The 14639-nt window shown below is 33.4% G+C and overlaps 1 protein-coding gene across 2 annotated transcripts in view; it reads right to left on the bottom strand.

The window, feature by feature from the left end:
• Nucleotides 1-14639, bottom strand: part of LRRC7 (leucine rich repeat containing 7) — a 383497-nt gene that overhangs the window by 228707 nt on the left and 140151 nt on the right. For both annotated transcript variants that reach the window (XM_068538014.1, XM_068538015.1), the window contains exon 6: nucleotides 12390-12446. In XM_068538014.1, the coding sequence (XP_068394115.1) occupies nucleotides 12390-12446 (57 nt within the window). The remainder of the gene's footprint in view (nucleotides 1-12389; nucleotides 12447-14639) is intronic.

Below are 14639 nucleotides of genomic sequence, written 5' to 3'. Positions count from 1 at the left end.
TTTCCACGTTACACTGCCTGCCTTCATTCATCAAATGTTCTCTGAAAACCTTCCTTACGCTCCGCTTTGTTGCCAATGGAAAGATAAATAAATAAGATATAGTTTTTTCCTTTAAAAGTTTACAGTCTTCTTGGGGATATACTCATAGGCAACAAATCCAATATAACGTAATAAAGGCTATCAGAGAGACATGTACAAAATGCTGTGGTAGCAAAGTGGAAGGAATAATTACTTGTGTCTGCAGTGTCAGGAGACACTTTATAGAGTAAGTGGCATTTGGACTGTACTTTAAAGATTCATAGTATATCAAAAAAGAGAGAAGGGCAAATAAAACATTTCTTCTGACCCTTTAATATCCTCAGTTACTTCCATCCTCCATCTTGGACTCTGTAGCTCCAGATCCCAGTCACCCTTCTGTAAACACCCCAAGTTCCCTTGCCCCTCTCCTGCTCCATCTGGCATGCCTGGTAAACCCAGACAGCTGTCTCCTTCTAAGCTTAGCAACGTAACTGACTTTCTGAAGAAGTCTGCTCAACTTTCCTGAATGGACTTCTTTCACATATATAACCTTAAATTTCAAATGGGCAGTCAACACTGCCAGATGATTCTATGACACTGTTCTAGTGCATTCACTTTCCCATTCTCTAAGAGACTTCTCTTTCACACTCTCTCTCACCTCCTCAAATCTCCATTATTCCCTACTCCCTCTCAGGCGATGACTCTTCTTCTCATGCCTCATAGAGAAAATCAAAGCAATTAGTTGAGAATGTTCTTATCTTTCCACTCCCAAGCCATCAATCTATCTATATTTATATCTATTTTCTCTAGGATCCTTATGTTTCCACGTGAGAAGCATCCTTGCTTCTATGGCCACTTCCTCCAGCGTTTGGTCTTGTAGTTATTTTCCTTCTCTCCTGCATTATTAATTCTTTTGTTTCTACTGGATCATTCCCATCATCTTGCAAATATGCTTTAACATTATCCTTCTTAACAAATCCTTTTCCTGACACCATACCCCCATCCAGTTACTGCCACATTTTCACTGTTCATTCTGCAACTAAACTCCTTGAAGGAACCATCTGTACTTGTTATCTTCTTTTGCTAATCCCTACTCTCTCCTCAACCACTCCAGTGAGGCTGCACATAATGCATTACTGAAATAGCTCTTACCAAGCTCCCATCAATGACCTAGATCTTGCTGATGCCAATGCTCAGTTTTCTGTTCCCATCATACTTGACCTCCAACTAGTGTTTGATACAATTGACTCCTCCCTCCCTCTTTTTCTAGACTTCTGTGGCACTTCCTACATTTGGTTTCCTTCTTAACTCTCTGGTTGTTCATTCTGAGGATCTTCTGTAGAATCCCCTTCCATACTTAAACTACGAATATTAAAGTGTCGTAGGCTTAATTCTGGGTCCTCAATTCTTCTCTATTTATACTCTCAATTGGTTAACTCGACCAATGTCTTATTTTAAAATATCGTCTATAGAGTGATAACTCTTAAATTTATATCTCTATCTTCCTGAGCATATGGTTTATGTATTCCACTGCCTACACTTGATTTTCTAATAGGCATCTCAAACTTTTCTTTGCCGAGATCAAACTTCCGATTCCCCACATCTGCTCCTCTTCAAATTTTCTCTACATCAGGAAATTATGCCACCAGTCACCTTGTTAGTCAAACCCAATCTTTGGGAATGCTCCTTAATTCCTCCTTAAATCCTTAACATTTCCTCTCACCACAGATTCTTTCCATCAGCAAGGTTCCACCTCCAAATGGATTCCAAATCTGACCACTTACCATCTCCAGAGTACAATCCTAGACAAAGCTACCGTCATTTCTTGTCTACACTATTGCAATCATCTCCTAATTGGTGTCTTTTCAGTTTTGTCCACCTAGAACCTCTTCTCTGCAGAGTGGCCAGACAGATCTTTATAAAGGTTTGGTCAAATCACACTTCTCCCTTGCTCAAATCCTCAAATGGCTTTTCATTACAATTAGAATATAGTCTTAATTTCCAAACATAGCTCACAAGGCACGTCATCATTTTGCCCCACCTGTCACTCCAACCTCGTCTCATACTCCTTCACTTCATGCTCATTATGTTCTGGCTACACTGGCCTTTTTGCTCCTGACACATCAGGCTTGCTCCCATCAGAAGTGTTTTTACACCCACTGTTCCTTGTTGTTGTTTTTGCTCTTCCTCTAGAACTTTGTATTACTCTCATCATTTAAATCATGCAAAGCCCACCTTTTCATAAAGGTCTTTTCTGACCAGTCTAGCCAAAAAACAAAGAATAAAAAAAATCCAAAAACCAACAATCAACCAATTAAACAAACAAAAAAAAAAAACCCAAATCCAATCACTTCCTATAACATCATCCTGTTTTCTTTATAGCAATTGCTTGTCTTATTCACTTATTTGTTTATGTGTTTGTCATCTGTCTCCCTTAATTAGACTTGAAAGTCTTTGAAGAAAAGAGAATCTGTCTTTATTGTTCATTGTCATATTTTCATATCCTCTAGCACATAGAATAGTGTCTGACACATGTTAGGTACATACTCAATTAAAGTTTAAACTGACTTGTTCATTATATGAAGTGAGAATTTATTTGTAAGTGCACAGAGGCACAAACCTGCAAGTCATATTTAGGGGATTAAGTGGGGAGTAATTGGAGGGAACTTGGGGGTCAGGCTGGGAAGGGTCTTGAATGCCATGTTTAGTGGTTTGGACATTATTGTAAAGGAATGGGAAGCCAAAGATTTTAAATTTTAAGTTCTCTCTTAAATAAAACCTTGAGTTATGAGATCTTCCTTTTATAAAACTAAAGTATGTTAAGTATATTTTAAAATGTATTTCTACTTAGTTGGATGTAATATTTAAAGAGATGCCCTTTAAGATTCTATTTAGTATAAGAAATGTTTTTACTTTTCCTTTTAAAATTTCATGAGACATTTAATCAAAATAAAGCTTTTGCCTCTAGAAATCTGTTTAATTTAGAAATGTTTTATGATAATCAGAAGAGTCAATAGCTTTAATGTAACTTAAACACACAATTTATTTATCTAAGTTGCTATTGAACATTTCTTAATGGAGATGTGTTATTCTTACTTTTTAACCACTTCATGTAGCATATTTTCTACCCCATCTTTATAGAACAAACATAAATCTGAACAGCTAATGGTTGATAAGAGTCACAGCGCTTTAATCTGATTAATTTTATTTCTAATCTTATAAAATTATACAGCATTTACTTTATAACTAGAAAAGATTGTTATTATGTACTAAATGTTAACAGAAGTACTTTTAATGTACTGAATTAAGTTTAACTATAAAGAGAAAATGAATAGAAATACAGTGTAGTTAGGTAAAGGTTTGGGATCATTTTGAATATAGATAATGTAAAACTAAACATAATGGAATAGGAAGTTTGGCAAGGAAGAATTCACAGTTTTTTAAAGCCATAAAAGGGCAAACTAAAATCTCATATTACTAAAAGGAAATGCAAAATATACATCCAAGGAAATGAATGTCATGAAGTTAATATCTTATGTGAATGTTTATTTTTAATATTGCTCAGGTATTGATCTTAAATGTCACAGAAACTGTGGAAAACTATAGCAACTTAGAAATATTTCACTTAGGTCTGTCTGTTCAGCAGGAAATCAAGCTTTTTTAGGATGTGTTTTGCATATTGAAAGACCTGAATTAACCCCACCTTGAGTAGAGAGAAGAGCGGAGGCACGAAGAAAGCAGAAAATCTATGGAGAGTTAGATATATTTCACTTGTTTTCATGTGTCCTATTGAGCCAATTATCAGTAATAGTTTGTTGTTTACTCATCAAGAGTTTTTAAAAGTGAAAATCAAAACAGGCGGCAGGGAAAGCTTTTCAATTGCTGGAATAAAACATATCTCCTAATGATTAGTTTTTTCATGCACTTTCTAAAATACCAGAGAAGGACCCTAGTGAAAATCAATTCACCATTTCCTCTTGAGTGTCCACTGTTGCTGAAACTGTTCCATCCCAAAATCAGTAATTGGAAAGAAAAAAGCATGCTGCTCAGCAGTTGCTTCCTTGAGAGTTGGACTGTGGGGTTGGAGCTTCAAATAACATAGTCAAGATGACAAAAAAATCTCTCACAAAATGAAGCTTATTAGATTCCTGAGTCAAACTATAATCAGATCAAAATTCCTGTGAAACTCTGCCTTGAAAAAACTCTAGCAGAGTTTCTAAGCTACCACTCTGAATGCAGAATCCATGGCTAATTTCACAGCAAAAGTGATGGGAAAATTAAGGGATGATTTGGAGTTTTTCAGAGAGAAAAAGGGAAGGTTCTAAGAAAGATGCTTGGAGATACAAAGGTGCATTGTATACTGTATATAGCAGAGACACCCTGTGGGATGGTGAGTGTTGAAAGATAATGACACTGGAAATGTTGACTCTAAGCTGTGAAGCGTCTTGACATGTTTGTCTTCTGCAAGCTGTGGGCAGTCATTGTGAGTTTTTACATTGGCATGTGTCATGGTGTATTTTAGTAAGAAAGCTCTGACAAGAATAAGGAGATGGATTCCGATGAAGGAGATAGGAAGAATGAGGAGTTACTGCAGGCTAAGACAAGTAATACTAAAGACCTCAAGTAGGGCAATGACAGAAGGTAGAGAAGAGTGTTTAGATGTGGCATAAGTTGATGGACAGTGGATTTGGGGGTAGTAGGAGAGGAAAATAGAATTGAGATTTCTAATTTCTGTAATTAGGTGGATGGTACTGTCACTAGGCAGTATATAATAAGATGCCTGGGATTTCTGTTTGGTTTGATTTTGTTTTTCTTGGAGTGGTGAGTGGAGAAGAGAGATGAAGGTGATTTCAGTTTTGATATGTGATGAATATTCCATTTGAGATCTGGCTATTGGAATATGGAATTTGAAATCAAGTAAATGTGTGCAATTCACCATATCTGAGACCACAGGAGTAGTCTGTTAGCTAGGTCCTTTGTGTCTTTGTATATTTTTCCAAGACTCTGGGACCAAGATCAACACTAATGTAAAGTTCAGAATATATTATATCTTTAGTAAAGATATTACATTTGTTCATAAAGGGGAGAGCAATCATCCACATTAAATTGTTTGAATTTGCAAATCTGCAAATGTTGAATATGTTCCTCTCGGTTCTTGTTGAGAGTTTTTATTTTTTATCATGTCTTTTACTATCTGAGTTCAATTCACCCAAAGAAACTACAAACCTTAAAAAGAAAAAAAAAAAAAGTCTTTAAGAATTGATTAGTAGCTTCATTTGCAAATATTTTCTCCCATTCTGAGGGTTGTCTTTTCGTCTTGTTTATGCTAATCTTTCCTTGAATGCTCTTAAGTTGTCTAAGTACCATAGAACACACTTTTGTTTAAATGCTTTTCTGGTTCTAAATAATCATGACTCATTTTCATCAACTATTATGCAAAATATATTTCACAGTTTAAAGAAGGCAATGACCACCCAATATTCTTTTAAAATAAAGACACTGAAGTTCAAAGAAGTTAAATAATTCATAAACAAGAAGCAAGGGCCTGAATACAAGTCCAGGTTTGTCTGACTGCAAAGTATATCCTCATTCAAGTACATTCTGGCTCTTCTTAGGTGAAATAGAACTAAGTATAGGCTAATTGTTCCATGAGAGACTAAGCCTTGAGATCTTATGAAACTGAAGTCATAGCACTTTCAACCTCGTTATTATACCAGGCCGTTTTCATCTTTTGGTAAATTTACTCATCAGGGATCAGAGTGGCTATTGATTGAAGTACTCTGAAAAGAGCGATTTGATTCCATGGTTTTATGTGGTTTTTGTTTTTGTGGCCTCCCCCTAACTCCTCACTGGACTCGACACAACCTTAGCTAACCATATACTCTCGATCTTAATTTTATGTTGAAAACACAAGGCTAAAAAGAAAAAATACAAGGCTAAAAAGAAATTAGCTCACACTCTTTTCTTTTGTGAATCTTTGGAAAGCATATGTTTGATATTTTAGAAGGGAATCTAATAATTATATTGTTAGAATGCATTATAATTTGTTGATTGCTTTTAAATATAACATGTCATAATTATCACTTATTTCATTTGAATTTAAAATATAAGACCCTATGAGAAGAAGTAAAAAAAAATCCTAGTTCTAAGTGCAATTCTCTAAAGCCAGAGGGCACTAATACGGTTACCCTTGATTAGCTAGCTTGTCACATTATCACCTTCGATAAAGAAAACCCAGAATGGGAGGGTACCATGGGTGTAACAAAACACCATACTTTGTAAATTGATATTCATTCGTAAAAGCATAAGGTAATACCATTATAAAAACACATTGTATCCAATTATGTATTACAGTCACAAAAACAGTTAACAGAAACATCAATAAGCTATTCTGTAAGCTGTGCCTGACAAAGGAATTTTTTGTTACAATAGCACTAAGGAAACTATTGATGTATTTCATTGTAGTAACCAGTACAGTAATGCCAAATGAGATAAATTCATTAATAGGACACTGAAATGAGAATAGAAAATGACTTAGTCACACCTGTCCAGTTCAGAATACATATTATTTTATGAATTTTTCTTCATTATGCTGACAATGATAACTGGTAGGAAAATAGATAATAAAGGAAGAGAGGTTTTAAAAAAGAAAACATGACAAATACATTATATTTTTGTAAGTCTGCCTAAAGAGTAATCTTATTTAAAAAAATATAAATGAACTTATATGAAAACTAAAAACATGTTATTTGCAAGTAAACAGAAATTTGAGTGGAAATTACGAATATGGAGTATTTATTGCCATTCAGGTTAGGAAAAAAATCCACAATATATATATTATTCACATATAAAAAACCTCTATCACTGAAATTCTCATTTTTATAAATAGTTAAGCATTTTAGTACATAAATACATACTCTCCCCTGGCCCTCTATATCTACAAGCATTTCAGATATAGAGCTGATAATTTTCTCAGTGTTAATAGCGTTTTTCTTTTAATTTTTAAAGAATTTTTGTATGAAAATAGTTTTTAAAATAAGTTTTTATGTTGAAACAATGCAAAAAATTATAAAAAGCTTCAAAGTACTATACAAATAACTTTTCTGAACTACTCGATGGTAAATTGCAAACCTGGTGCCCCATCATTCCCCAGTACTTTAGTGTGTATTTCTTACAAACAAGAACATTCTCCTACCAAACCAAAGCAACCATCCAAATTAGGAAATTAACATTGATACCTTGCTACCATCTAATCATCAGACCCTACCCAAGTTTTGCAAGTTTTGCCAGGTGTCCCAATAATTTTTTTTTTAATAGCATAAGAACCAATTCAGAAACACTGCTTTTAGTTATAATGCCTCTTTAGTCTTCTTCAGTCTGAAACATTCCCTCCGTCTTTTCTTAACTTTCATGATTTAGTGTCTCTCATTAACAGTGCTTTAATGTACTTCTGGTTTCAATTTATATTTATAATTCAAGGGGATCTTTTTCTTAGAGTATTTCCAGATAAGGTACTATGCTTCTGCGCCTTCTGTGAATATATGTGTGTGGGGTGTGTGTCTTTAGACATTCACAGGGGGAATACTGTAGAGTTTCTGAACCTTTGTCTTTGGGTGGGGGGAACACAATAAGAGCAATGATGCTCAAGGAATAAAATCATGTAAATAATAGATACATCATTTACTAGTTTTCAAGCTTACATAGCCTAGTAGTTTCAAAGTATCATTCATGCTTATACTTGGGAAAGTTTTCCTTTCAATTATTCCTTAATGATTTTTTTCTATGGAGAGTCCAAAAATTGTCATAGATGATAGTGAAATAGAACTCTATTAATAACCCCAAAGAAAATTTGCTCAATAAAATGTTATCTTTTGAGTGAATATACTAGAAACAGTTATATGATTAAAATAATCCACTCAACAAATTTGGTTCTTTAAAATTGAGAGGGCCCTCTTTTTGGTGCTCTGTCATAGTATACTAGGTATTTATTTTACATAAAAATCCAAATCTACTTCTAGGTGAAAATAAAAATGTGAAAACTCACAATGGGCTATGAATATATTGGAAATAGAGACAATTCAGATTTTACAATTAATATGTTTATGGATTCCATAGCTTTTTTCAGCTTCACAAAGAGTCTAGGATCTAAAAGAAGTTGTCGCTACTTCAGACTTATCATTTCTCTAATTGAATCCCTTCTTCTAACAACTCTTAGAGTTCCTTATCCACCAAGTTCATCCATTTTTCCCTTTTTGGATTTGTTCACCAGGGTTTACTTACTTATTGATATTTCCCCAGCAATTCCACTGCAACATGTTTGAAATATTCCTCTCTTAGTCATTCTATTATGACAGCTGATCGAGGAATCACATTTCATGCCTTGTGTTCCCAGGTGGCAGGGCAAATATAAACATTAATATTAGCTTAACCTGTGTTTCCTTTCTTCATATTATTTCATATTTTTATAATTATCACAGACAAATTTACACAACATCATATTTTGGCTCAATTTGAAACAAAGTCACAGTCATAATGTTATCAATGGACAGGCCATATTTTAACTTTAAGGTTTTAGAAAAATTCTCATAAAAATGGAAAATTTTTATTTAAAGATAAAACCCACCATTATTACTAACCATTTGTATGCTGTTACGTTACTTCCATGGAAATGGTTCCTCAATTTCATTTTAAAATATTTTCTTATCCCTTTATTTTTATCTTGACATATGTTTCTTAACTAAATGTATCACTTTTTAATGACAAAGTCAAAGAAATAAGTCATAATACTTTTGGATTTTCTTTAGTTGTTATAAATATTAATTGCCTTAATTTGAAATTATTTTCTTCCCTTGTCATGACTTGGTTATTATATGTAACTTGAAACCACCAGAAGAAGAGAGTGTGTGTGTGTGTGTGTAGGTTTAAAATTCAAGGCTCAGCTATCAGCCATTGAGAATCCACTAACCATTTATTCTTTTTGCCTTCATGATGCTCACCAAAGACTCATCTTATTTTAATATTTTGTATCCTATATAATTTTCTATGGGAAAAAATAATCAAGTGACACAAAATGTCCAGGTCACATGACAGATATTTCTCATTGTAAATCAATATATTCTTGTTTACTTATTGAATACTCCCCTATATGCTGGGCACTGCTTTAGGCACGGGAGATTCAGCAGTGACAAAACAGAAAAAATTCCTTTTCTGAACAGAACTTATGTTCTCCTGAGGAGATCATCTCCAAGCAAACAAAAAGTCAATACAATTTAGAGAACCATAAGTGTGAAAAATCAAACAGAAGAGTGAAATGGTATAAAGGTTAACGGGGAGCAACCTTATATGATGTGATCGGGGAAAGCCTCCAAGGAGGCACCATTTGAAGAAAGATAGGAATCCTAAGGAAGCTCTAGCCTGAAAAGATTTGAGGTAAGAGAATTCCAGAGAGAAACAGTGCAAAAGTTCCAAAATGGGAGCAAATTCATTTTTGGACTACCCCTGCAAAATTAATTAAGAGGGTAATTCTGCTATGAGGACAAATTTTATCATAGAAGTTAAAGGTTTTTTTCTTTTTGGTTATCTAGTTTTTTCCAGATATTCAATGTCCTCAGTTATTACACACAATCAAGAATGACTGTGTCAATGAGTTTTAAGCAAATGTGTACCTTAGGAAAGGAACAGTGTGATAAAATCTAGAATCTGCACATATCAAAATGTCTCTATCAGTTTACTTTAAAAAGAGACAGTTTAATGTATGTTATATCATAATTCTTCACATTTTTACATTTTTCATAGCTTGCCAGGCATTTAGACTTTAAGACAGAAGATGAAAAGAAGAGAAAATCACTGAGGACCTGCTAAAGATTTGACATCTTGTTTGTGTCCATGAGGAAATCATGAGTTATCTCTTCTTGGAGTAATTATTAGAAAGCTAAAATTGTTTTTCCTAAAACTATATTTCTTCCTTTATTTTCACTAGAAGTGTAAAAATAAAGGATAATAGAAAGCTCTCATATATCTCTCTATTACAGGTCTAGATTGGGGATCAGAAGGTACTACGTATAATACATAGTAAAAACAGAGTTTATCTTTGTTCACGACAGAACTTTCTGCAATTCTCATTTTTATAGACATCAAAACTAGGATAAATTTCACCATATATTATGCATGGCCTTGGTTCTTTTGATTTCTGTCTATAAGGTAAAAAATAAGCATACTAGATTGAAAATAATTTTGCAGATTTTTTAACTGTAAAAACTGTAACAGCTATACAAATTGTACAAATATAACAGTCTACCAAGGAGACCCCGTGTCATTTCCACACATCTTTACAAGTTTTTTTTAAAATGCCAAACAAAGTTAAATGCATATTATTCTACTTATTTGAATTCTGTTTGATACTGGGCCACTGTCTCACAGCCTACAGAATACCCATGCACCAATTATGAGCATTGTTACTCATTACTCTGAACTGTTCACACATCTGTCTCATATAAAGTCCATATTACCCATCTATGGTCAGGCTTTATATTTAAAATTTATATTTTAAAAATACATATTTAAAAACCTGACAACCTGTGTCAGATTTATTTTTTATTTCATATCGAAACTGTTATTTAAGAGCAGAGGGGAAAGGATTCTCCTCCACACCATCAATATTTTCTCTTTGACCCAAATGTTCATGTTTAGGTGAAGGAGACAATTGCTCTTTCACCCTAGTTTAGTGTGTAATTAGCCTTGTTTCCACTCTACTTTAAAAGTAGACATTTAAAACATGGGGGATGGGGCTTCCCTTCCCTGGTGGCGCAGTGGTTGAGAATCTGCCTGCCCATGCAGGGGACACGGGTTCGCGCCCTGGTCTGGGAAGATCCCACATGCCGCGGAGCAACTGGGCCCGTGAGCCGCAACTACTCAGCCTGCGTGTCTGGAGCCTGTGCTCCGCAACAAGAGACGCCGCGACAGTGAGAGGCCCGCGCACCGCGATGAAGAGGGGCCCCAGCTCGCCGCAACTAGAGAAAGCCCTCGCACAGAAACGAAGACCCAACACAGACAAAAATAAATAAATAAAACATGGCGGATGGAAATGCATTTGCAGTAGATTAATGCTGAACAAGTAACACTTTCAACCATATTCGCATTTCTGTTTGTGCCCCCAACGTGGAAGAGGTGCCTTCCAAGACTATGCATAGTGCTTTGGCTTAGAGAAAGACCACTCAAAAGTGCAGGGTATCCAGATATGGTGACATTCCTCCTTTTCATGTTCTCTCCTTGTCTTCCACTTATGGAGGAATGAATAGATGTTTTATCTCTATGTATATATTTAAATGAAATCCGTATAATTATTGAAAGCTTTATATTGCCCTGACAGAATTTTCAAACATATCTATGTAACAAAATGTACTTGAGAGTATTGTATTGATATACTGGCTGAAAAAAATCAATGAAATTCAGTGTAGTTTGCTTAGAGAAGGAATATAAAAAGAAAAAAAATAAAATTAAGTTTTGGTTCAGCAAACGAAAGGTCTCTAAATCCTGCTGATATGTTTCAAAAATTAATCACTGTACTCAATATTTTTCAGCAATACTGCAGGAGGGTTAAAATAGCAACATAGTACTTTCAATATTTTAACTGTAATATATACAAGTCATAATTATTTATTTGAGTAAAAAAATCCCCACTTTAAATAATTTTTGACTTTCAAAGATTTTTTTTTCTGTACAGCACAAAATTTTATCATTAGACATAAATAAGGCAAAGCAGGATGAAACAATTTTATTAAACTAAACATTGAATAAAATGTTGGAGATTAGTTTTTACATAAAAATATTCTGTATTTTTATGTAAACCAGATTTTAAACAGACTATTAAAAAGGTACAGTTTGAAAGAATGTATAAATATAAATTTTCTGCCAAATCATTTTAGGATCTCTAGAAACATTTTAATCATTTTTATGAAATATTTTTGTATATTTTTGATTTAAAAACTGAAAATTATCTCAAACCATAAACTACCTTGAAATGTTAAGCATTCTATTAGGTTGAACCTTTTGAAACTGTTGATTGTTTGGGGGCTATAAAAATGTCAGTTTCTTAAGTTTCAATGCAGTAACTTCCTGGTGTGTATGTTAAGCTATGAGAAGAATCTTAAATGGACTCTTCCCACCTTTACTTGTAATCACACAGTTTTATAAAGCAGATACATTCTTAATATGAATCTCTTATAATACACTGTACTTTTTAGCCTCTAGAAAAAAATTGTAGAAAAATTAACTCAATCATAATGACAAAGCAAAGCCAAAATAAAAATAGCTGTCTTTTTCCAACTAGTGAAAAATCACAATTCAAATTTAGAAAATACTCAGCCACTTACTTTGGTAGAGTTTTCAAGTGATTTTCTCTTAACTCCAATATCCGCAATTTGGCAAGTCTGTAGAAATAAATTTAAAAATTGCTCTTAATATTTCTCTATAAAACAATATTCTTATGGTAAAGTAAACTGTTACTTTATTATCCAAACAACTATGTCCAAACATTACATACCATGGTTACAGATTTTTAAGAATTATGCAAATTGGTTATGAGTAAGGTTGCATCAACATTGGAGAATAACAAATATCCCTTTCCTAAAAATAAAGTTCTTTCAAAGATATCATTGAGACCAAGTCATCTAAATCTCCTATGTTTTATAAAATTATATTGACTGTTGTTTGATTGTATGCATTCAACAGATTATTGAATATCTACTAAATACTAGATGCTGCATTCACTGAAACATGGTGATACTTCCCCTCAAGAGACAATAAATGAATTTGTAATGCAAATAATATAGCATAGTGGTTAAAACCTTGAGCTTTGTGGTCAGACAGATCTGGGTAAAATTCAGACTCTTTCATATCCTATCTGTTTTTTGCCATGTGACACTGGGCAAATTAATTAACTCCTCATAACTCCAGTTTCCTCATCTATAATGAGTATGTGACAATAGCACAAAATTTATAGGGTTTTGAGTATTAAATGATGTCACACTTGTAAAGCATAATGCCTGGCACACCATAAGTTTTAGTATGTGTTAGGTTATTACTATTATCTTTAACTGAAAAATGGGGAAAGTGCTATAATATACCATATTTAATTGACTCTGAGATTAACATCTGAACATTTCAAGTGGATGCACATTTAAAAATTTATAGTATCATCTATCCTATGACAGTACTGGAGTTGGGATAATCTTGTGAAGGGGATGAGAAGTGTTCACAGTTTCTGTTGCTTGCATAACATTTGTAATTAGAAATGCATCTCGCATTTAAGTATTTGTTAGTGTTTGCAATCTGGGACATGCTATTGTTACTAATGCCTATACTGAGCTTTAAAATGTACTCAGTTGAGGCTACTTTAGGACAAATATTAATTGAATTATCCAAATCCTTAGTGATGTGGGAATATTTCACTATTTGAACTATACAATTCACCTACAAGGTCCCATATTTACTGTGCTTTTAGATATTCAACTAGTTCTCTTCTCCTTTCCTTTTTGTTTTGAGTTCTACCAAATTTCCAATTTAAGTTTAATCTTATAACTCAATCTTTATTTGAAATAAAGTGATTTAGTTCTTCCGAGCATGGGTATATCACTAGTAAAAGAAGTTTCTTAAACATTTATATATCTCAAATCTTCTTAATATTTGTACTATTGTAATAATATTTTATGACTCAGTTTGGCCTTTAGGGGCACTAAATCTCAGGTTTTGGAAAGTATCTTAAAACATTCTTTTGTTAAATTATCCAGCTGAAAGTTATAGAGCCTTTTAGATTACAATAATAAAATAGAGAATTTTTTTGGCAGACAATTCACATAAAATTGAATTCTAATTTCTAAGTGGTTTTGGTTTTGATATTATGTTATCTGTTTGCCCAAATTTCTTTCCCTATATTAGGACTAGTAAAAAAGAACTGACAAAATGCAAGACAAAAAAGTGTGTCTTAGGGAGATAAATATTTCCTGATTTAATAAACCAAAGGTATATTTGTAGTGTTGTCATCAGTACCAGAAGGAAAATCTATTTTATGTGGACAAATGGTGAAGTATCAATTCATTTAGAAACTAGGTAAATGCTCTTTTGAATATCTGTGAATTTTCAGAACTGTCCAAGTGTATGGTATTCGTTGGTATTGTGAAATCATGATCTACAAAAGTAAGGGAATTTGGAAAAAACTTTCGAGGTGATTTCTGTATGCAAATGGAGGCTGCTACCTGTTAAGGGACTTCATTATTCCACTGGGTTCTTCTTAATGTCATATATTAGCTTCTGCCAACAGATTGGTGTCGAGTTATACTCAGTCAGTTATTTGAACAATTTTAAAGATGATCATTTAGAAAAATGCAGTTAACAATAAACTTAAAATGTCTTAACTTTCAAGATATATCTTTTAAATTTAAAATAGCCAAGACATGGAAACAAAGTTTCCATTGACAGATAAATGGATAAAGAAAATGTGTGCATATATATGTATGCATGTGTGTGTGTATATATATATATATATATATACATATATAAAGCCATAAAAAAGAAGAAAATCCTGCCATTTGCAACAACATGGATGGACCTTGAGGGCATTATGC

Source organism: Eschrichtius robustus, chromosome 3 (assembly GCF_028021215.1).
Source record: "Eschrichtius robustus isolate mEscRob2 chromosome 3, mEscRob2.pri, whole genome shotgun sequence".
Classification (NCBI taxonomy): domain Eukaryota; kingdom Metazoa; phylum Chordata; class Mammalia; order Artiodactyla; family Eschrichtiidae; genus Eschrichtius; species Eschrichtius robustus.
This window is presented reverse-complemented; position numbering and strand designations above follow the sequence as displayed.